The following is a 24,483-nucleotide window of genomic DNA, read 5'->3' on the forward strand; positions in this document are numbered from 1 at the left end:
CATGAGCTTGTGCTGCAAGGTGGCAGTTATTTCGGAAAGCGACAGGTTTTTAGGTTTTTTCGAAACAACTGGTGATTGGTAATTGACAAAAGATGGGGGGGAAGTTTATTCCAAAGAAATGGAGCCATATAGGAAAAGGACCGGTATCCATTCCGCGCCATCCGTGCTCGTGGCTGTACTAGAAGATACTTTGAGCTTGATCTTAATGATCTGGTGGGACGATACCAGACTAGTTTTTTTGCAAGATACGCTGGACCAGTGCTGTAAAGGAGTTTGTGAGTCAAACTAAGAACTTTAAAATGGCTTCTCTGGCGGATTGGCAGCCAGTGTTATTGCTTAAGACTATGCAAAGCAGCTGATCTAGGGGGAAGGCCCAGTACTAGTCTCGCCGCAACATTCTGTAGTGTTTGTAATTTAGAGAGAAAACACCCATTGATTGATGTGAAAAAGGCGTTGCCGTAGTCCAAGTGGCTTATGATTAGACCTTGCACAAGTGTTTTTCTGGTTTCCAGAGGTAGCCATTTGAAGATTTTGCGCAACGTATGCATGATCCCATAGCAGATGCCAGAAACTTGGTTGATGTGGGTTTTCATGGAGAGAGAACAATCCATCATAATTCCCAGGTTATGAACCACCTCCTTGGGAGTGGGGCATGGTCCTCGTTCTTGGGGCCACCAGTCTTGTGACCATACTCCGACGGCCTTACCGAACAAAATAATTGTTTTGCTATAGTTCAGTTGGAGCTTGTTGTCATACATCCATTTGCTGATATCAAGCATACACTTTTTGAATCTAATACATGTTTCATGGAAATCCGCCTTACATGTAATAAGCACCTGCGTATCGTCAGCATACGATACTGTTACATCAACCAAACAATACAAATACCAAGCTTCTTTCAGAAGTCAACAACAAGCGCCGAGAGGGCACTGCAAACTCTGGACGCTAGAAGGGCAGTAATGCACTACATAGAAAGGACCAAGGAGCACAGGAAAACAAAGCAGTTCTTTGTGTCCTTCGCAAGCAGTTACCTGGGTAAACCAGTAACAAAGGTAACAATCGCACGATGGATTGCACGGACCATACAATTATGCCACAAACAGGCAGGCCAAGAGCTAGCAGAGGGGACACGAGCCCACTCTACTAGGAAGAAGGGAGCAACAATAGCCTTCCTGGCTAACACACCCATTCAAGACATATGCCTGGCGGCAACATGGGCTTCAGTGCACAGGTTCACTAAGCACTACTGCGTGGATATACAGATGAACAAGGAAGCACAAGTAGGACAAAAGGTGCTTCAACATATATTCAATAACCAACGCTCATCTTCCATCCAGCCGCCACAACAATAACAAACCGCTACAAAGTCTATGCACAACATAGTGAATCCAGAAAGAATCACGCTGCAAAACGAATAGTTTCTTACCTGTTGGTTTAGTTTTGCAGCTTGAAGATCTTTCTGGATTCACTAGCGAACCCACCCACCTCCGCCAGAAAGATTAGGCTGGAGATGAAGGTGGTAATACAAGGACAAAACAGAAAACTGACACCTTGAAAGACAAGCGGGGGAAAAAGTTACTTACTTGAAAAAATACAGAAGAAATTGCCAAAGGATTCACAAACAGAACAATCCAAGAAAAAAAAGAAGAAAAAAGAATCCGAAGATGGCGCCCAAGGGTAGGAGCTTCCACAGGAAGTGTGCCGACGTCACGGGAAGGACACCAAAAGGTGGGACTTCGACGCCCACCTGGGCTACGAAGAAAAAAAAAAGAGAGAAAATACTACGATTCCGGACCCAACCACTAGACCGCGGAATAATGCACAGCATTGTGAATCCAGAAAGATCTTCAAGCTGCAAAACTACACGACAGGTAAATTATTCGTTCTCGTTACTTTTGTAATCCAGTACTGGACTCATAGGTTCAGCACTGGGACCTCTACCTAAGACAGGTAAGTAGTTAAGTTTTAGTATTTGGTACGATTTTGTAAGAATATTTCCAGTTTGCAAAAATCGACACTTAAAAGAAATTTCACAGTAAAACAGTCAATGGTTTCCAATGAAAGAAAATTCAAGTTACTAGTAAGTACAGGTTGGATTACTTTTGTGGTTCAGTACTGGGCTAAAAGGTACAGTACTGGCTTCTCTCCCGATCACAGGTGAGTATTTCGGAATTCGTTATTCGGCTTATTTTAGATGACTATTTTAAAGTTTCAAAACTCTACACTTAGAAGAAAATTCAAGTGAAACCCAGTCAATGTTAACCTATGGAAGGAAAGTGAGTTATCGGCTTTTAGGTAAGTACTCAGGTGAGTTAAGGTTCCTGGCATAGACTCGGGGGTCTCCCAGGGTCGGAAAGGTACAGTAGGTACACCCTCAGCGGCACAGGGGCAGCCGGGTGCAGAGAGAGTAGGCCCAATACAATCCTAGTCACGTACTCAGGGCAAGTGGGGAAGTAGAGCAGTTGTTGCACTTCCAGGGACACTCGGGCGGCTGGGTGCAGGGTGCTTTTGACCCGTCAGGCGCTCAATGTTATCCAATGTGAAAGTTAAAAAGTGAACAAGCGCCGGGTAGCTACGCGCTTTACAAATCCACTTTCAATTACAACAAAGGCTGTAGACTCGGGACGGAGATTCTTTAGGTGTGACCACCACTTCGAGAGATAAGTTAGGATTTTGGAAAAGAGGTAGGTACCCCAAAGAATGGCACAGGGGGGTCACAGGGCGCCGGGGTGTCTTTTGGTGTCTGGAAATCTTACCCTCGTCTGGCTGCTGTTGGAGGGGTCACTGGTTCTGAGACTGCAGGCATTGTCTTGTTCGTCCAGGAGGGTCTTTGGGCACTCAACTTCGGGTCCCAGTCGCCAGGGGGACGTCCTCGTGGTCTTGGGTCACTCAGACACAGGCTGGGCTTGGCGGGTGCAGATTGGGCTGGATTTACGGTTCCTGGCTGGCACCAGGGGTATTGCTGTTGGAGCAGAACCACTGCTCGTGGGAGTCCCAGTCTTTTGGAAGGTTCAAGGCAGGCAGGTCCTCCGGGGTTGTTGAGGTTGCTGTCCGCAGGAGTTTCACAGGAACAGGTTCATCGATCAACAGGCCTGTAGGGTTCTGGGGCCAAGTCAGTGGGCGTCGTCCTTTTGTTAGCAGCTGCCTGGCAGGTGTTCTTGTTGTTGCAATTGGGATCTGAGGAAGGAAGCTTCAGGGTGCCCCTAAATACTAAATGTAGGGGCTTTTCAGGTAGGGCAAGGGCAGGGACCAATGGGTCCCTCTCCTTGGGTGGGTACACCCCCTAGCCTGCTCCTCTCCTGTGGGAGGTGGCAGGAGCCTAGCTGTGATTGGGCAGGGCTACCCATCTTCAAGATGGCCGGTGCCCGGAGACATACTTCACCTCGCCTCCCCCACCTGAGGGATGGGGTTGGCTTAGGCTGGCACACCCCCTTTCCTCACTTTGGTTTTCCCGCCGTTCTTCCCGCCAGAGTGAGTACAGCAAGTGGCCTGGAGAAGCTCACAAAAGGCGGTATGCCTTTGAAGCTTCCCCTGCCCATCCTGGGGTAGGAGGCTTGGCACCTCGTCCCAGGATGTGCATTGTTCAAGGCCCCTGAGAGCGGCAGACTCTGGTGGTGGCAGCCTCGGTAGCAACACAGTCAGGACACTGGGAGTTGGTTAGGTTTCAGGAGGCATGTCTAAGATGCCCTCTGTCATGCATTTTACATTAAATCCCACACTGGCATCATAGTGGGTTTAATGTGCTGAGAAGTTTGATATCAAACTTGTCAGTCTTCAGTGTAGCCATTATGGTGCTGTGGAGTTCGTAATGACCTCCCAGCACCATATACTTTTAATGACATCACTGTACTTACAATGCCCAGGAATGGCCCTGGGTACTGTAGGGGCACGGGGCTCATGCACCTGTGCCCACGCCACTGGCATAGGGCACCCAGCTAGAGGGGTGACTGATGGATGCCAGGGCAGTGAGCTTGTGCGCATGGCACACAGGGATGTGTGCCATGTCGACTCTGTTTAGTTCTGTACTTAGACACTCAGCCTGCAAAGGCAGTGTAAGGGTGTCAGGGTACAGGGCCCTTAAGGGTGGCACAATAAGTGCTGCTGCCCTCGGGTCTTCTCTGGTGACCATGCCCTGGGTACCTAGGGTACCATTTATTAAAGGCTGACAGGTGGCCAGAGATGCCAATTGGGTTTTAGTTTCAACACAGTTTTAAGGAAGGAACAAAGGCCCTGGGCGCACCTGTTTGGCACGAGCCCAGGGCACACTCAGTCAAAGTACATCAGCCATTCAGCAAAAAGTGGGGGCATACCCATGCAAGAAAGATGGCACTTTCTCACAGTCCTCCACTTAAGTTCATTGATACTGTTACACTTAGGGATGATGGCACTCTGTGTTCTCCTTATTCTCTTCATTCTCCTTTGCATGTAGCTACTATGAGAAGAACTGAACAAGCTATGTATATTGTTCAAGGACCTATTTTCGATAAAAGGACCTTTTAGTTATCTGCAAGCCTGGTTATCTGCTTGAGATTCACGTAAGTTCTTTGTTGAAGGTTGTAGGTTTCTTAGGTGTATAGACTGGGCGATCTCTGGTAAGCCAGTATTATTGAGGCTAAAACCATACTCTTGCCAGCAAGGACATTTTTAGGTCTCGCCTGGCATTGCAGCGCGCATGCGCTGCTCGCTCTACGAGGGCTTCTTGGAATCAATATGGTTTCAGAAGTTGTGTTTCTGCTATACCCGTAATTTTCATTGATGTGCGTCTTTTGACATCATTAATTATGCTAAATGGAGTGTGATGATTGTACCGGAGGCTTTGTAGTATCTCCTGGTTGCCACCCTCCCCTCTTTTGGCCCTGCCCACCCGGACAGGATCATTTACTGGCGGTGTGACACGGTAGGATTTATGACTGTTGTCACTTTTTGTTTTTAACCATTGTTTGTGTGTGGGCTGTGCGTTTACTCGTGGGTGAGGTTTAACTAATAATGTTTATTTGACCATACTTTATTTAGCGATACTTGTTCTTATAGGTGTGCCTCAGGCTTGTGTATCAGCACGGTGCCCGCTTCAAGGACGCCACAACGGCATTTTCCACGCATTATATTTTATATCAGCATGACTGCCGCTGTGCGGAGTCATGTTTGTCTTTTGTAGGCCATCTTTTCCCCGATCGCTGCTTTGCCGTTCATGTATGCGTCCCCGTCCTACCTCCCACACGTCGCTCTATTTCAGCTTACATTCTGATTTACCAATTGCATGAAAATGTCAGTGGAGACAGGCGCACAATTAAATAAATTCTTTACGGTGATGTGGGCTGCTGTGCTCAGCTGCTGGCTCTGACTTAAGCCGTTACTTTTCAAAAGCCCTCTTACATTAGGACTGCTATTTTTAAGCTTCCTGTGTGGACTGTTGGTCTACCTGGCTTACATGGAGTGGCACCAGAGAGCCTAGGCTGCGTGCCCCCTCCGCCGCACAGAGGATCCACGCTCCGTAGTGGCTGTCTGTGACGGACGTTTTTTTTGTATGCTGGTAATGTTTGCCCATCTATTTTATCCAGCCACAACAGCAAATAACGTAATTTACGGAAGTGCTTAGGTGCGGTTAATGCTCTTTTCTTGAAAATATATACCTTTTACCCACATCAAAGTTACTTTTTCGTGTGATGCACGTGTATTAGTTTGCGATGCCAGTTTGTATTTCAATTCATAAGTATTGCCTTCTTATTGCTGATTCAGCCCTGTTCACACTAGGAGTACTATTTCAAAGTTTTTTGGCTGATCCTCCCATCCCAGCCGATTTAAATTGGAGCAGCAGTTCATTATTTTCGGCGAGGGCGAGAGGCAGCTCAGCAGCTTCCCCAGCAGTCTTCCACAGCCGAAAGAAGTATTGTTTTTTGCCTTAATGTGGCTTTGTCAGCCAGCAGCCTTCTACACTCAGGTTATTTTTTCGCTTACAAACCTTTGCCTCTTCCTTAAAATATGTGCCTGCCATCCCTCTCCCTTGGTAGGGACACATACTAACAACTACAAAGCTTGCACTAAAAGGATTATTATCCCTATCGCAGACTTCCAGATCCCTTCAGGGCACAATTATACGCAGCTATCTTAGAACCCTGCTGAGGAAGGGTATAGGGGCATCCCTGACCTCCTGTAAAAAGAAGAGAGAGGGACGCTGGAAGTATGCTTTCAGAGGACTCGGACAACACCCCCAGAAATAAAATAGAACCACTGTGAGCTGAAACTTAATGCTGTACTGGCAATTTTTATCAGAGCACATATTGACTTTATGAAAAGTAAGCTAAATACGAAAAAGTAAATAGTTAAAGGTGATATAGTTCATGGTATGTGTGTTCTATTATTGAGTAGTATATTCCCTATCAATAGACTTGTTTTTTTTTAATACAGCACTTTAACATAGGAAATGGTAGCATCTGGTGTTTATACCTTGCCCAGTGGACTGAAAGATGCACTACAAAACACAATAATTTCTTGTTTATCTAGAAAAATCTCCCTTCTATTCTCCTCACACTACTCCCTCTCTCGCTCTCCTACTCTCACAGCACTCTCGCTCTGTTCTTTCAGCACAATTTCTTTACAATAAACTTTAAAAAAAGCCAAACTACAAACACATTCTTCTCCTTATTTTGGTTTCTTCTGCATTCACAAACGTAACCTCTTTATACTTTCTATATTTATAAACTTCTCTCTCCTTCTTTCTCTTTCACACAAACTGTTTCTGGTTCTGGTACTGTATCTAGACATCATTCACCACTTCATACACAAACTACCTAGCCTCCTCAAGCTTTCTTTCTATTTATTCTCCCCTGCCCCTTTCTCCATCCGCATGCTATTCTACTCACTAAACTTCATTAATCCTCATGATATTCTTCTAATCATTCTCCATTCCCAAATCTTAAACACTGCTGCCTCTCCTACTAACGCTATGCTTTAAACTACTACACAACTAAATTACAATTCTAACAACATAGAGCCACAACATAGAGCCACAACATATCACGTACAAACACTCCATAAGACATAGCTAAAATACAATACCATTAGCAAAGCAAAGGGCTTTAAGTTAAACAAAGGCGAGACCTATTGCATTTCCAATGCTTGTTCAGTCAAGTGATGGACAATTTATAGATGTTGGTAATTTGTCTCACATTTTGTACTGTAGAACTTTACTGTTCTAGGTAAAGTAAAGTAAAGTCCACATTTGTAAAGCGCACAATCACCCGTAAGGGTCTCTAGGCGCTGGGGGGCCGTCGGGAAGATTAAGCGAGCTATTGCCCAGAGTCACATGGTGCTGGGCTAACCTGCCGCCGGAGCCGGGGATCGAACCGTGGTCCCCAGATTCCAGCGTCAGTCGCCCTGGCCGCGGCGCCACACCTCTCAGATTTACTTCTACAATAACACACACACTCTCTCCACTGTCTCTCGGGCAACATTTACTTGCCCCAAAAACTGAACTGTAGGTTTCCCCAAATGTCAGATCTGGATTTTGGAATGATGTCTTAGGTACATGTGTGTTATTTCATTCAGTACTTATGCTTCAAATGCAGCAATGCCGTGCATGAGAGTTCTATACCATTCTGTCTTTGTCGCTCTTCTTTTGTACATGTTTTCCTGTGCAATATTCGTGGCCTCTCAGCTATGTATTCTGACTGATTGAATATGTGCTGCACAGTGATGAGCATGAAATGTGTGAATCTTCATCTTTGCTTGGCTCTCCTTCTTGCAAGCATGTAATCAACAGTGTCATGGTTGGCTGGTGTGCTGTCCCTCGAATGTCTGGTGCTCTGCAAAGAGGTGTACTTTGTGGATTTATCCCATATTCTTTCTTCCCAGGCCGAGTATTACCACTTGCTGGCTGAAAAGATCTACAAGATTCAGAAGGAGCTAGAGGAGAAAAGAAGGACGCGGTTGCAGAAGCAGAACATGATGCCTAATGCCCCTGGAATGCCAACATCTCCGATGAACCCAGGAGCAGGCATGGGGCAACCGCCACAAGGGATACCTACTAGTAAGTATAAATCTGTGAACCTTTACACCCTGAGTCCTGAAATCCATTCATTTCTGATATATATATATATATATATATATTTTTTTTTTTTACAGGTAATTCTTCCTTGTTAGAATATCCACAAGGGTTAGACTAGATTCGGCAAAAATTTTCCGCAATGCTCCTGCTGGTCAGTAGGTGTCACCCAGTGGGTCCACAGTGACTCTGTTCTGCCCCGTAAGAGGTGGGTCGGAAAAAGCATACAGCACCACTCTTGTACCCAGACATTGTTCTTTTCTTTTCATGCCCTTCGACACAGATTCTGGGCTTCACTACCAACCTCAATGGATAATTCCTAGAACTTCTCATTTTGTGCTAAGGATCGATGTCATCACAGAAAACTGCAGCTGTGCTTAGACAGCAGGTTGCAGATGTATCATGGGACTAGACAAGGTATGTTTGTTGTACTTCAGTTCCCTGCAAGCTTTTCATGCAGCAAGTGTGCTCTCATGCACCTGAAGGTGAATTGAGACCTGGATCCAAAACTCTGCATTGCTGAACATAGCGAGGTTTAGGCGAAGATGAAAGTTGCAGCCCTAGTAACAGTCCCAAATTTACTCATGTGATAAATCCATTTCCTAGTCAAAGTAGTCTGGTAAGTAGGAAGTGTAGACAAAATAATGTGAAAGTCAAGCGTAACTCGCCCTTGTTACACCTGTTCACATCAGTTGAGAAGGCGCAATGGCGTCAAGATAGACTGCACTTCTCTTATGGTCCCTGCCTGAATCCATACCAATGCTGCAGCTGGTCCTGGTGTGATGCAAATTATCCGGGCCTTTTATCAACCACACAGTAAACGGCGGCCTTCAAAGAAGCCAAGCTGCAGGTCTTTGGTGCTATTCCAGCTCCCTCTGACAGCCTTTCAGGGGCCCCACAGAGCCATATTGGTCTCAAGTCAGACTTTGGTTGGTGGGTTTGTCCCTTGCACAGTCTACCCCTGTAGAACCAGACACCGTACTCGTGCCAACTCAAACACTTTGACCCTGAAGCCAAGGTGCATGCCTGTTCCATCAGTACTAAAGTGACACCAACTCCACTGGTGCTGATCAATGATCCGGTTCAAGCAGCAAACGTTTACTCTGAAACAATACGTGCCTGATCCAGGCCTATGTCATGCTATGAAATTATAAAAGGGCAATCTTTTTTTTTTTTTTTGTACATACTGATTCCAATCCAGGGTCAACTCCAGTATCTGCAGGGGATTCACACTTTTTTGGGTGGTTTTGAGTTTGAATCGATGCATGAAGAGACTAAAGTCCCTCAAGATAACTATGATGATGACGATGAAGGGGACATGTTTCTTCTCTAGGATTATAGTGAGAATCCATTGTTTGCAGACTTGGAGAATGCCTGTGTTCTAGGCCCATCTCCCAAAACAGAGCTAGACTTGTCTCCTAGGCTACCTTCTGAAAAAAGTGCTTTGTTTTCAATGGTCATTCACACCTGCCTAAAGCCCGATCGGCAAAGCTATTGCACCAGCGTCTTGCCCAGATGGTGTCTGGATGCGGCAAGCAGGATTTTCTGGAGATCTGCCTTAATGGACATGCCCTTTGAATTCTCCAGCTTATTTGGAGAAAAGCTGGTTTTGCGCTAGAACAGTCACGAATCAGGTCACAGCAAGATCATTGAGACTACGGATGCCAGCTAAGTAGCTTTTCCTCTACAATAGAATATTCAGAGGCTTTTCCAGGAGGCCAGCTTAAAGACAACACCAGCCCTCCCAGCCTGCATTATAACAAACAACCCAGCCCTTTAGAGGCCAAAAGCTTGGGAACGGAAAAAAATCTCAATCAAAGGCGACCGCAATACTCTCAATTATTTATCACTTGTTGGTGTGGCTACAAAGTTCCGCCAGTTAGCTCTCCGCTTAGGCTCACGCCTGGCTGGTAGTAGGCAGATTATGGTATTTCCTCCATGGCAGAAGATGCATCACATTGGACAAGTGGGCTATGCCCTCTCATTCATTTCCTCCATCCCTGCCTTCTAACACTGAAGCTACTTAGAAGGAGCACTCTGCAGCTATAGTGCAGGAGTCAACCTTCTATTGCCAAGTTGTACCATCAAATGGGTGCTGAGTTCGCAGAAGGGAGAGGAACTCTGCTGAGGCATAAATTGGATCTCTTCCTACTGAATGTCTTTCTGAAAGACTGGTTCTAAATGCTCCAATCCTGTCAGAACTGGATCCAGGACACTGGGTGGCATCTTTGGACCTGCAAGAGTCTTTTTGTTTGAGGCTTGTCTCCTGTAGATGCACATGCTGTGCATAAGTCTGCCATCTAGTGTTAAGCTTGGATGATTACAAGTTGTTTTGGTTCCAATATCGAGTCACAAAGCTGTGAGACTCCTTGATAATACTGCGCACGTTCATAGACTCCATTGCCAGATTGTTTTTTTTCCATCAACAGTTTTGGATGTAATCTCTTAAACTCTGGTTTAAGACTCTTTTGGGCTCTCTTCAGTTAGCTAGTTCATTAAGTTGATGGTATTGTCTCAATTGTGTAGTTACTGTTCCTTTCCGAGCCGTTACCCTTCTGCATCGTGGGTTTTCGAGTTGCCTTCTCGGCCTTCAAGGCCTTCGGGATGCGTCCGCCTGTGCCTCTTTCACTTCGTCTTTATCAGAGAATGACCAGCTAATGGAACACAGTCCGTTCAGGTTCTGTCCTAATTGTCGTTCTAAAAATCCCCATACCGACCACCATTCCGTCGGTAATCTATGCCTCTCGCCTGATCGAGAGGAAAGCTGTGAAGCTTGTAAGTCATTTCAATTGAAGAAAAATCTTAAGAGATCGACACGCCAGATACCAAGAGATGCAGCGGAAACAAGTGGAAGATTTACCCAATATTTTCGGTCGACCACAAGAGGACGGTAGGTAACATCGGCTGCACAAGAGGAATCACTGTCGCTATATGATTCAGTGTCTGACTTCAAACAAGATTCTGAAACCCTCCAGCCGGCACAGAAGCATCGAACATTGAGTACACTTATCCCTGAACCAAAGCCCAAAACATTGTTGCTGTCCGAAAAGACTGCTTTCAGCCCGCCCCTGGAAAAAGACCATGGTGCTCACTGAAAAATTGACTCTGAAGCCTCGTCCTCCGCCCGAATGTTTGACGTTCAGTAGGGGCCTCCACCTCCAAAGTGAGGACCAGAATCCCTCGGTCATCTGTTTCGGCACCGAAAGAAAAGCATGGTTGTGAGAAAATGGGGGTTTGAGGCATGTGAGCTGAAGATCACATGCTGTGCAGAGCCCACCATCTAGTGTTGGGTCCGAATGTTTGCACTTTGTTTTTGTTCGAAGTCTCTTCCAGTCACAAGGTAGGCGGCAACTCTTTTCGGTGATAGTGAGCATGGGCATCGACTCCATTGGTTTTTTTTTCCGCCATCGGGTTCAGATGGGAATTGCTGCGCTCATGTTCGGCACCGTTTCTTGAGTGCCCTTTAACTCTCAATCCACTACCCTCGATGGTATTGTTTCTCGATCGCGTTTCCCATTCTCCACATATCATTTCTAATCAGACATCTTCGATTGGAAAACTCGTGGAGGGCCGTTGGGACTGCCCACGCCGGGCTTGCTAGCAGTTGATGGAACTGACTCCAATCAAGCTCTGTCCCGGGTGTTGTGCCAAGTTTCCGCCCACTGACCTGCACTAAGTGTGCAATCTGTTTGTCCCCGGAAAACTATGAAAAAGGCGACGAGTGTCGATCGTTTAGATCAAAGACCACGCTTTATGACCTCGGGCTCGACGTCACGAGATGCAATACCAAGGCGGCTCCGCACCGGACATCTTAGGCAAAGTTTCCGACTGAGAAGAAACACATGCTCAAGGAGCTGAGGAAGAGGTTCATGTCTCCGTGTCTGAGGCCGACTCAGACATGGAAGAGGAGGAGCATGTTACACACACCGGGTCAGCGTACGGTGCGTACAGAAACCCCCTTGCCCCAACAAACAAACGCAAAAAAAGGCTCTGGTCCTTCTGCCTGCGGGCCAAGGGCGGCACAGAGAAAGTTTTGGGCACCCTGCCCACGAGCCTGGCGCCGAAACACAAAGAAAAGCCTTCCGGCTCGAGTCTGCCCCATGCCGGCGCATAGCCGAAATCCTCAGCGCCGAAATCAAAGCACGTCCTTGTCCACATTCCATCTTTGTTGAAGCCTAAATCAATGGTACCGAAGGGTCGGGAGGTGAAACTTTCTAAGCCAAGAAACGCAAATAAAGATAAAGACTCCGCCAAAAGAGTCTCAGTCCCATGTTCCACCTTCGGATCCGAAACATAAAGAACTGGTTATTAACCAGATACTGGACATATTCATGCTAAATTGCCTGAAAAAAGGAAATTGGGCCAACTGAATGAGCACCACATGCCCCTGAAAAAAAGGAATATTGGTACAAACCCATCACAACCATGTGCCACCTCCTTCACTTACTAATCCTTAATTACTCATCACACCCACTAATTCACCACCACCACCTGTCCCACAGGATGAAGGGGATGGGGATGGAGATGAGGATAGGCCACAAGATGTTGACCCATGGGAGGATTATGATACTGATCCACACACAGATACTGATCCACACACAGATACTGACCCTGACTTGTACCCGTTCAGGTAATCACCACCTGGCGACAATATAGGCTACATTGATCTACTTAACAGGGCTGCTTATTACCATGGGGTGGAATTACGTAAGGAGGCTTTAGAGGAGGACTTCTTGTTTGAGACCTTAGCTCCACTCAGAAAACTACACATACACTACCAATGCGTAAGGGGATGCTTAAGCATACAGATGTTTTTAAAGATCTTGTAAGGGCCAGAATCATTACGCCGACGGATGAGAAGAAATGTGAGCCAGCACCTACTGACCCTGCCTACATCAAGGGTCAGCTGCCCTTAGACTCTTGTGGTTTCTAATGCTCGTAAGAGAGCTGAATCTAAGACCACAGGTGAGGCCCCTCTTCCTGATAAGGAGTCCAAGTTAATTTATGCCTCTGGCAAAAGAGTACCCTCACAAGAAGCTAATCACTTGCGCATTGCTAATGCTAAGGCTTTGCTAGCCAGATATGATAGGGCTCATTACGATGAGCTAGAAAAACGTATGCAATTTCTGCCTCATAAGCACAAATCTAAGGCAAATGATCTTATTCAGGAGGGCAAACTTATAACCAATGCCTCCATCAAGTGTGCATTAGATGCAGCAGACACAGTAGCACGGGCAGTTAGCACCAGCGTACTGCTACATAGACACTCATGGTTGAGAATTTCAGCTTTTAAACCTGAGGTACAGGCCTCCATTTTCAATGAGTCCTTTGATAAGGGACACCTCTAGGTTCCAGCAGTTGACACCTCGCAAGAATTAATGGAGGACACTGAGGTCACAAAGTCCATGGGGGCTTTACAGTTACCTGCGAGTAGGGGTTTCTTTCAACGCTCCTTTTACAAGGGTGGCAACAAAAATATTGCCGCAGAAAAAACCTCCTCCACTTACAAGGGCAACAACCAATCGCCCCATCAAGAGGCTATTTTGGAGGAGGTTTTAGAGAAAACAAAGGGAAGAGGCGGAGGCAACTCCACACGCACTTCCCCGCAAATAACAGTGACTTCCTTTCACTACCCCCGACCATTCCACTCCTGTAGGGGGACATCTCTCTCAATTTCTCCCTGTCTGGAACACATCACCTCAGACAAATGGGTTTTACAAATTATCCAATAGTGTTACTGCCTGGGACTTACAGACACTGCCCCAAACATTCTTCCAAGATCACACGCAGTGTCACAGGAACATCTTACCAATCTAAAAAAAAATTCTCCTCTCTGTTGGGGAAAGGAGCGATAGAACCAGTCCCATTAAAACATCAAGGGACCGGAGTATAGTGCCTGTACTTCTTAATTCCCAAATAGGACAGCTCTCTCAGGCCTATACTAAACCTCAGAGTACTAAATCTATACATTCAGTCGGACCACTTTCACATGGTCAGTCTCAAGCGCTCCTGCTCCTTCAACAAGGCAACTTTCTGTCCACTCTGGACTTAAAGGACGCCTATTTACATATCCCAATACATCCTGCTCACTGCAAATACCTCAGGTTTGTAGTAGCAGGCCAGCACTATAATTTCAAGGTGCTCCCATTTGGGGTAACTACCGCACCCAGAGTTTCCACCAAGTGCTTAGCAGTAGTCGCAGCTCATCTTCGAAGACTACACATTCACGTCTTCCCATATCTGGACGATTTGCTCATGAGAGCCTGCTCGCAAGGAAGCTGTCTCCGCCACACTCACAAACCATTGCACTTGCTCCACGATCTTGGATTCACAGTACCATCTACATCCATCCAACACACAGGCATATCTGGGAGCCACAATAGATTTACAAAAAGCTTTGGCCTACCTCAGACCGATCAGAATCCGGAACATGCAGGTTCTACTCTGCCAGTTTCAGCCTGAACACTCATTGCCAGCTATAGTGTTCATACAGTTATTAGGGATGATGGCATCTTGTATACTAATAGTTCCTTACACAAGACTTCACATGCGTCCCCTTCAGGACTGTTTAGCACGCCAGTGGAACCACGCTCAGGGTCTGTTATCAGATCAAGTGTTGGTGGACGAACTCACCCATCGCTCTCTGCAGTGGTGGAGTACACAAAACCTTTCAAAAGGGCGGCCCTTCATAGACTGTTCCACAGATAGTGCTAACAACAGACGCATCGCTAACTGTTTAAGGAGCTCATCTCCAGACACATACAATTCAGAGCATGTGGAGCCTGCAGCAAAAGCAGCTCCACTTAAACCATCTAGAGCTGCTTGCAGTTTTTCTAGTGCTCTAAGCGTTTCAAGTTCATCTAGTAGGCCAAGCTGTCCTGATCTGTACAGACCACATGACAGCAATGTGCTACATACAAAAATAAGAGGGGGACAGGGTGAGGGGGGCAAACACACACTCTTCAGCTGTCACAACTAGCACAGGACATCTGGCGATGGGCCATACATCACAATATGTTTCTCCTTGCAGAACACCTAACAGGAGTGAACAATTGGATTGCAGATCTGCTCAGTCGTCAAAGACAACAGATCCACGAATGGGAACTCCACCCTCAAGTTCTCATCCCAGTTTTCTAAATGTGGGGTTTTCCGGACATAGATCTGTTTGCCACAAACATAAAGGCAAAATGCCCAAGCTTCACATCCAGACATCCACATCCATTGTCTAAGGGCAATGCACTATGGATGAATTGGTCAGGGATATTTGCCTACACTTTTCCGTCCCTCCCACTCATTCCATTCGTGGTTCGGAAGCTCAGACATTCGTCCCTGACATTAATCCTAGTTGCTCCCAAATGGTCCAACAACCCTGGTACACACCCCTGTTGGAGCTCTCAGTGGTTCTTCACCAAAAACTACACCTCACTCCCAATCTTTTCACTCAGAGCCATGGAGAGATAAGACCTCAAAATCCCAGCCATCTCTATCTTGCGACCTGGCACCTGAAATCTTAGAAGTTGGCTACCTTAATCTTCCGCCAGACTGCATGAAAATTATCAGAGGCTAGACGTCCTATCACCCGGGCATGCTATGCAACGAAGTGGAAGCGATTTGTGATATACTGCAATAATAATCAAATAGATCCACTGGACGCTTCAAGTCAAAACATCATTTGCTATTTACTACATCTGCAGCGTTCCAATTTAGCGTATTCTTCATACACTTACATCTTGCTGCAATAGCTGCATATCTACAGAACAGACATATGTCTCTTTTTAGAGTGCCTGTCATCAAAGCATTTATGGAGGGGCTTAAAAAAATCATTCCTCCAAGACTTCCACCTGCTCCAGTGTGGAATCTCAACATTGTCTTCACCAGGCTAATGGGTCCACCCTTTGAGCCATTGCATAGATGTGAAATACAATTTCTCACTAGGTAGGTAGCTTTCCTTATAGCGATCACATCTCTGAGGAGAGTGGGTGAGCTTCAGGCACTAACCATAGAAGAACCATTCTTACAAATACACCAAAACAGTTCTTCGGTCCTATCCTAAATTTCTACCAAGGGTCATTTCTGCCCTTCATATCAACCAATCTGTTGAGTTGCTGGTCATCTTCCCTCAACCAGATTCTGTGGCAGAACGTGCTTTACACACTTCAGATGTGAAAAGAGCAATTCTTTACTATATAGAAAGGACGAAACCTTACCGCAACACAAAACAACTATTTGTCGCTTTTGCTCCACCACATAAAGGCAATCCTATATCAAAATCGGGCATTGCAAGGCGGATAGTCAAGTGCATTCAAATATGCTATTCAAAAGCGAAAAAAACACCAACAATTTCCCCTAGAGTACTCTCCACATGCAAACAAGCGTCTTCTAATGCATTCTTCGGAAATATATCCATAGATATCTGCAAAGCTGCAACATGGTGTACACCTCATATATTCATAAAACACTATTGTGTAGATGTGTTAGCAAGACAGCAAGCTAGAGTGGGCCAGTCAATTTAACGTACCCTATTTCAGACCACCGCAACAGGTTACCCACCGCTTTGGGAGATAACTGCTTTATAGACTATGCACAGGATGTGATCTACAACTCGCATGACTCGAGCAGGAAGTGCTACTTTCGAGGCATATGAGCTGTAGATCATTGCCACGCATGGGTCGCCATCTAGTGTTGGGCCAGGAGTCTTTCCAGTCACGAGGTAGGTGACTCGCGGTATTGTTATCGAACGCGGTTCTACATTGGTCGCGTATCTTCTCACCTCGAAAAAACTTTGATCTGAAAACTCGTGACAGGCCTTTGGGCCTACCTGTGCTGACCGCACTAGCAGTAAGTGGAACTGACTCCCTTCATGTTCTGTCCCAGGTGTCGTGCAAAACTTCCACGCACTGACTTGCACGAAGTGAGCAAATTCTGCCTGTCCCCTGAATACAACGAGAACGAATGCGACGCTAGTCTATCATTTCGATTGAAAAGGACACTTTGTGACCGTCTGGCTCGATGCCACGAGATGCAACACCAGAGCGGGTTCTCACAGGACCTCTTCGGGGAAGATTCTGACACAGAACAGCAAGTTTAAGGAGCCGAAGAGGAAGAACATTTCTCAGTGTCCAAAGTCGACGCCGACATGGAAGAAGAAGAGCAAGTTACTGGGTGTCGACGTACTGTGAGTAAAGATACCTCTTTGCCCTCTCAGCAACCAAAGACAAAGGCTCCAGTCCCTCCTCTGCCTTCGGGCCAAGGTCTGCACCGACAAATGGTTTCCGATGCCCCGCCCTCGGGCCCGGCTCTGAAATAAAGAGAAGCCTTCCGGCTTGGGCTCGAGTCGGCCCCACTACGGTGCCGCAAAACCCCCTTCGGCACCGAAGCCTAAATCTAAGCATGTGACGGTCACAATTCCACCATTGTCGAATACTCTACCTTCGACACCGAAAGGCTCTGAGACGAAACCTCAGACGCCGAAACAGTCTGAGCAAAAACCTTCGCCGAAACAAACAACTAAAGATACTCTGTCTAAAGAGCCTCGACCCGATGTCCCGCCTTTGGACCCAAAGCAGAAAAAACTTGTAGTCAATCCTTATGCAGGACATATCCATGCCACTCTTCCCAAAAAATTGGAGATAGATTAGCCAATGGACCAGACTGGACTACCACATTCCTCTCAAAAGCAAAAGTGTGGGCACTAACCCTTCTCCACCTTACATTCCACCTCCTTCCTGCTCTGATCCCAATTTACTTATTACACCATTAAATTCACCACCACTTAGACTAGACCCACAGGATAACTGAAATGAGGATGAAGATCAGGATAGGCCACAGGGCATTGACCAGTGGGAGGATTGGCACTGACATAGGCCCAGATAATTACCCTTATTTGTATCCGTCTAGACCTTCCCCACCTGATGAGAACATTTGGTACATTGAGTTCCTTAACAGGGCTGCTCAGTATCACGGGGTGGAGTTGCATAAAGAGCCTTTAGAAGAGGATTTTCTCTTGAAGACACTTAATCCTCTCAGAGCCACCCACATCTTACCTATGCTAAAGGGTATGTTGAAACACACAGACAAGATATTTAAAGATCCTGTGAAAGCAAGAATAATTACACCTAGAGTGGAAAAAAAAATATAAACCTTCACCCACCAACCCTGTTTACATCAAAGGTCAATTTCCTCAAGACTCTTGTGGTTTCCAATGCTTGCAAGAGTGCTACCTCACCACAGGTGAGACGTCTCCTCCTGATAAGGAGTCTAAACTTATTGATGCCTTGGGCAAAAGAGTGGGTTCACAAGCCGTTAATCACTGATGCATTGCCAACGCTCAAGCTCTGTTGAGTCGCTATGATAGGGCTCATTACGAAGAGTTAGAAAAACTCTCGCAATTTTTACCTGACAAATTCAAAACTAAGGCTAATGACCTTATCCAAGAAGGTAAACGTATCACTAATACCTCAATCAGGTGTGCTTTGGACGCAGCAGCTTGTGCAGTAAAAAACCAGTGTACTCCCTGCGCAGACATGCTTGTTTGAGAATCTCAGGATTCAAGCCTGAGGTGGAAACCTCCATCCTCAACCAACCATTTGACAAAGAACATCTCTTTGGCCCAGCGGTTGATACCTCACTGGAGAAGATGAAAAAAAATACACAGAGGTTGGAAAATACATGGCGGCTTTGCAATTGCCTGCTACTAGAGGTTCCTTTTGCTGCTCCTTTTATAGGGGTGGTTAAAAAAATTTATCAACCGAAAGCCCCTCCTCCTCCTCTTACAAGGGTAGCAATCTATCCCCCTCTTCAAGAGGTTATTTTAGAGGAGGTTTCAGAGGCAACAACGGTAAGGGAAGAGTCCGAAGCAACTACACACACACACTCACTCACTCACTCACTCACTCACTCACTCACTCCCCCTCCCTCCCAACTCAAAGCTTAGGTGTTAAGTGACTACACAGCACACACAACCACTGAGACAATAAAAGGCATGCAATGACTGACGCCACTCCAGTGAGTTTGATTAAACATCAAATAACTTTTATCTAAGCTCAGGGTTCCGGGGTGGAAAATCACAGTATCAATTACTCATCAAAGCATTTCATCAGAGGGGAGTAAAGGGAGCAGTTCAATAATCAATTAAACCTGTTACAATAACATTTCATTAGAGAATTAGCATTTCATTAGTTAACAATGAACATTTCATGAAAGAATTAGCATGGACAACCAGCTCATCAGGCAAGTAACCTTTTCAGTAGACAAATCAATTAACTTCTCACCAAGCAAGGGTGAACATTTCAGTAAACTCCTTGGCAGGAACAACCTGGACATTAGATAGGAATGAAAACTTTTCATCGGGTGAGAATAAGAACATTTCGTTAGGGTGAAAACCACACATTACCTGCTGCATGAATAAGCAAAGCAGCACCCCTATTAATCAAGAACATTTCATGGGGTAAAACGAAAAACATTCATCATCCAAGCAGCACCTTGCAATAATCCTGTCAGGAAAGAAATAACGTTTCTTTACACCGCAGTGAACACTTCAGTCGGTGACTGTAGGCTTCCTTTAGTATCTCATTAACCTGCAATAAACCATGCCTAAGGTGAGAAGGAGAATTTCGTTAGGTAACATTAATACTTCCACTAGGCAAGACTTACCAATTCATCACGCCAGAATAATCATGGCATTAGGTCATTTGAGGCAAGTATGAATAATCATTCTCCTCAAGCAGGGATAACCAACCCTGTCATCAAACCTGGTCATTAGACTGGGATAAGCCTGTCATCGGGTAAAGGTAAACACTTCCTTACCTAAGAATAACCTTTTTATGTGCACTCAGGGATACCCTCGACTTTGCATTAGGCAGAGGGACTTCATGCAGCAACGAATAACCTAGGCATCAGGTAAGTTTACACATTAGGCAAAACCCAAACATTTCCTAATCAGGAATAAACATTTCATTATGTCAGGTAACAGCAGGCAAGAGTAAACATCTCCTTTACCCAGGGTAACCTTTTCTTTATATTACTAGGGGCCCTCGGGAAACACTGCCTTAGGCAGGAGTAGCAACCCTTCCCAGAGTAGGAGTAGAACAGGTCACTGAAGGTAAAACGTCCTCAATCAGAGGGAACATCTCATTAGGCAAACATGACCATTTTCTTCATCAGGGCTACCCCTTTCATTAAATGTTGAACATTTAACTAGCACAAGAAAAACCTTTCATTAGGTATGCATCAACATTTCATTACCCATGAAATAACATTTCATGAAACCAGCATGTCATTATATCAGCTCGTTGAAGGGTTAAACATTTCATTCCCCAGCAATGGACTTTTCTTTGTAACCCTGTAGGCCTTGTATGAGGCTAATGGGCCCAGTTCGAAACACATGGGCCAACGGGGCCCAACAACAGTTATTCCAGTCTCACAGGCTCTCAGGGCCAGCAGGGCCCAACTTCAACTTACTCCCTGGTAGGGGCGAACTCGGGGCCTTCTCCGGCCTTCCGCCCACCACAGTTTACCTTTTTCCCTTCGGCCTCTCGGACCCTTGCGTAGGCTCAGGGGGCTGAGGGAGGGCTCTGGCTCCTCTTGGAGCCTTCTAGTGAGGTCCGGCGACTGCAGGGGTTAACCGGGGTTCTTCGGCTCCCCGGGGAGCCCTTGCGAAGATTTCAGCTGGCCTCGAGAGGGATGGGGCCTGTCCAGGGGGGCCCGCTCCGCTCTGGTGTCTCTCCCGAGGCTGGTGGGGGCTCTCGGGCTCCTCCTGAGCCTCGTCCGGATTCCCTTCTTGGTCCCGGGCTTGGGACCAATCAGCGGGATTCACGGGTGGGGCGCGAGCACAGCAGCCAATGGGGAAACAGCTCCTGGGGCGCAGCAGCCAATGGCTGCGCAGCGTTGTCTGGAAAGGGGAGGGCTCCTACTCTTCTCCGGGAGCCCGCCGATGCCTCACCCGGTCTCGGGCCTTCCTTTCAGCCTAGCAGCGCCCGTGGACCAATAGGGAGTGAGGGCGCTCCCGCAGCCGCCTATAGCAGCGCGGCCTGCGGGCGCGCGTCGCTGTCAGCCAATCAGAGCGTGGCGGGGGCGGAGCCACTTCCGACGCCCCCGTCACGTGAGGCAGGCTAGATGGCTTCGCCTAGCGTGGCCTCCAGAAGTAGCGGCGGCCCTCTCCTGGTACCGGGGGCCGCCGAGGGGGGCACTGAGGACGGCGCTGGCCTGCTAAGAATCTATGCGGCCTCCCCAAGGCTCCGGGGGCCGCCGCGAGGGCGACACACAATCGGCCCGGACGCGGCCCACCACGACACAGCGGCGGCCCTCTCCTGGCACCGAGGGCCGCCTGGGGGCAATCACTGCGCTTCATTTAGCAGCGCTTCGCTGGACACCACAGGTAAGCGTTTGAGGGGTAATTACAGCGCTCCTCAGAGCTTCACCAGTCTCGGGCGCCACAGCGCTTCAGGCGCGAGGGGGGGGAAGCAGTACTGGCCACAATAGCCCGTGGCAGTCCAGTGTCTGGGGCGAGTTATAGCGCTTGTAAGGCAGATCCCTGCGCTTTTAGAGGGAGGCACAGTAGAAGAGCGCTGGGTAGGCAGGGCGGGACAGGCCACACGACAGTGGCAGGATAGCAAAGGGGGTCCAGGACAGGATTAAGGGGTGCAGAAGTAATACAGCCCAGTACCTGGTGGATCCACAGCAGTCCTGTGGTAGTTAGGTGTCTTCTTAGCGCTGCATGGTTTTGGCGCCCTTGTAAATAGCAGTTGCTTGGTTTCTTGAAGGGGGTTGAGTTGGGGGCTTGTCAGCAGGTCACTGTAGATGGTCCCTGGGTTCTCCTCCCGCCGGGCCAGATCAGTGGGTTAGTTCAGGGCACCTCACTCAACTTAAGCGGCTACACCCTGTCACTCTCAGTGGCATAAGTCCCTGACTAGGCCCTACCGCCTAAATCTCCTGCGTGGGTCCCCCAGGTCAGTGATTCCCCAACTAACTGGAAAGTTTCCCTCCCTTTCCTTTTATAGGCCCAGGTCAGGTGACCACCCTCCAAGGTGGCAAAAATAGGCTCTGCCCCTATTCTAGAAGGTGCCAGGAGCTTCCCTACTCTAACTGTGGGCAGGCAAGGCAGGCTGGAATGGCAACAATGTTTAGAGTCCCTGCCAGCTCCTGGCAACTAGAATGCGCCTTAACAAGACCACGCTGCAGTAGCAGGGGCCTATGGCAGCCATGTGAGGGTAGAGAGCACCTGTACCTAACATTGATTTTAATAATACACAGGGCATTTTAACCTCACAGGGCCTATACAACTACATTACAAGGGGGGAACATCCAGAATTCGGGGAAGCAAAAAGCAAAAAATTTCCGTGAAAAGGGCCAAGTCCAACAATGTGGCTACCTCAGTTTTCCCCCAGATTGCATGAATATCAAAATCGAAGAAAAACAAAGTGCAAACATCCAGACCCAACACTGAATGGGAATCTATGCATAGCATGACTCCACAGCTCTATATGCCAAGAACAGATGAATACTGGGTAAGTAGCATTTTCCTTCTGTGCAGTGCCCCCCTGCCCCCCCCCCCCCCCCACACACACACACACACACACACACACACACACACACACACACTTATGGCCTGGCTTTTGATGCAACCTTGTAGATAGCTCTGTCCCTGCTGTCCAGGTTTCTAGTACCAGTGTTCATTCCCTAGAAATATGTTGACAATTGGTACTTTTGCGCCCCCCCCCTCCGTAAGTCCCTAGTAAGTTCTACCTTAAGTACTTAGGGCCTGGAGGCTGAAGACAGTCCCCTGAGACCCCCTCACTAGGACCATGCAACTGCCCCTGCAGCTTGCATGCCCCTGTGAGGTAAAAAACTGACCAAGTCGACATGGCACACTGCCTGTATGGCATGCCATCTAGCACTGCCTAAGATATAGGTAAGTCACCCCTCTAGCAGGCTTTACCAGCCTTAAGGGAGGTTTTACTATATCCCAGGTGTGAGGATATCTGCATGAGCAGATATGCCCCAACAGTATTAGGGTCTATTCCCTAATAGTCTAAGTGCCAGGGAAGTCATAAAGAGTACATGGGTTGGGATCTTGACAACTCATGTTCCACAGCACCATGATGGCTTCACTGAACCCAGGAGTGTTTAATACCAAACAGCTCCTTGTAATAAACCACACCAATGCCAGTGTATGATTTATTATAACATGTACCCAGAGGTGCCCCCTGAAAACCTACCGACCCTGATGTGGGCACTGTTGGAAGCTGGCTCTGTATATACTATACCAAACTGAGGTTTAGTGTGCACAGTCCAGTGCAACCCCAAAGGTAGCCAGCGGTATAGGAAGCTGGCTCTATATATACTATACCAAAGTGAGGTATAGTGTGCACAGAGAGAGGAGGATGATAATAGCCTATATGGTGTAGCTCACATCCCATCTGAGCTTCATGTGCAGTGCCAGCAAGATGATGAGAATTAAGATTTTCAAGAAGACGCGCAGTATTACCGACAAGGGTATATGCCACTTCATAGTTACCAATTTAATTTCTGTCCCAGGGACACAGCACATTTACCGCCATCATTAATTGAGGACCTTCAAGCCATGTTAGCAGATTATAAACAAAGATTCCCCCCTACTCAACATCAATCAGGGAATCTGGTTCCTCACGTGGAAGAACCTACAGGAACACTAGGTCCTCAACTGCCGAGCACATCGGGCTCAGGGGCAATTGACCACGGAGCACACAACACTTCCTCCTCTGAAGAAGAGGTAGAAGGTGAACTGCCAGATCCAATATCTGCCCCTGATCCTTGGGATGACTAGGTGATTCCTACACCATCCACTCCTCCACACCTTCCGTCATTCTCTCCAGAGGATATGGGGGGGGGTGTGGGGGGGGGGGTGTTTGTTCACAAATAAATGCAGAGGGCAGCCAACCGGTTTCATCAGCCCATGACTGTGAAGTAAACTGAGTGCTTCCTATACGATTTAAAGGAGGGCACACTGAAAGTGATGCACTCCTTACCTATCATTGAACATATGTGGCAGGAGGGCATATAAATTATGAATACACCGGCGTCCACCACTTCTACCTTGCGTGGAAACTAAGTATAGAGCTCTGGATGATTCCCCATCTTGCCTTATTGGACATCCTAAGGCAGACTCGGTCATCTCTCAGGCTGCACAAAGACATTCTAAAAACCCGGCTACTCCGGTTACTACCCCTCCTGATAAGGAAGGGTGTACAATGGACATTCTTGGCAAAAGGATTTTCTTCTATGGCAGCTGTAACTATCAGAGCAGCGAATGCTGTAGCCGTTATTGGCCGCTATGACCGCCAGATGTGGTCTGACATTGCAGGGCTAATGGACCTCATCCCGGAGGGGAGCAGACAAGATGCACGCAAGATACAAATCAAAAAAGATGTCCACGCAATCAAAGAGCTTCTCTCCTCACAGCCCAG

The 24,483-nt window shown here is 47.2% G+C and overlaps 1 protein-coding gene across 7 annotated transcripts in view; it reads left to right on the top strand.

Annotated features, from left to right (window-relative positions):
- The window catches only part of EP300 (EP300 lysine acetyltransferase), a 561,889-nt gene that overhangs the window by 231,777 nt on the left and 305,629 nt on the right, over nucleotides 1-24,483 (top strand). For all 7 annotated transcript variants that reach the window (XM_078640667.1, XM_078640674.1, XM_078640679.1 and 4 more), the window contains exon 10: nucleotides 7,852-8,026. In XM_078640667.1, the coding sequence (XP_078496793.1) occupies nucleotides 7,852-8,026 (175 nt within the window). The remainder of the gene's footprint in view (nucleotides 1-7,851; nucleotides 8,027-24,483) is intronic.

This window comes from Lissotriton helveticus, chromosome 1_1, assembly GCF_964261635.1.
Source record: "Lissotriton helveticus chromosome 1_1, aLisHel1.1, whole genome shotgun sequence".
NCBI classification, from domain to species: Eukaryota; Metazoa; Chordata; class Amphibia; order Caudata; family Salamandridae; genus Lissotriton; species Lissotriton helveticus.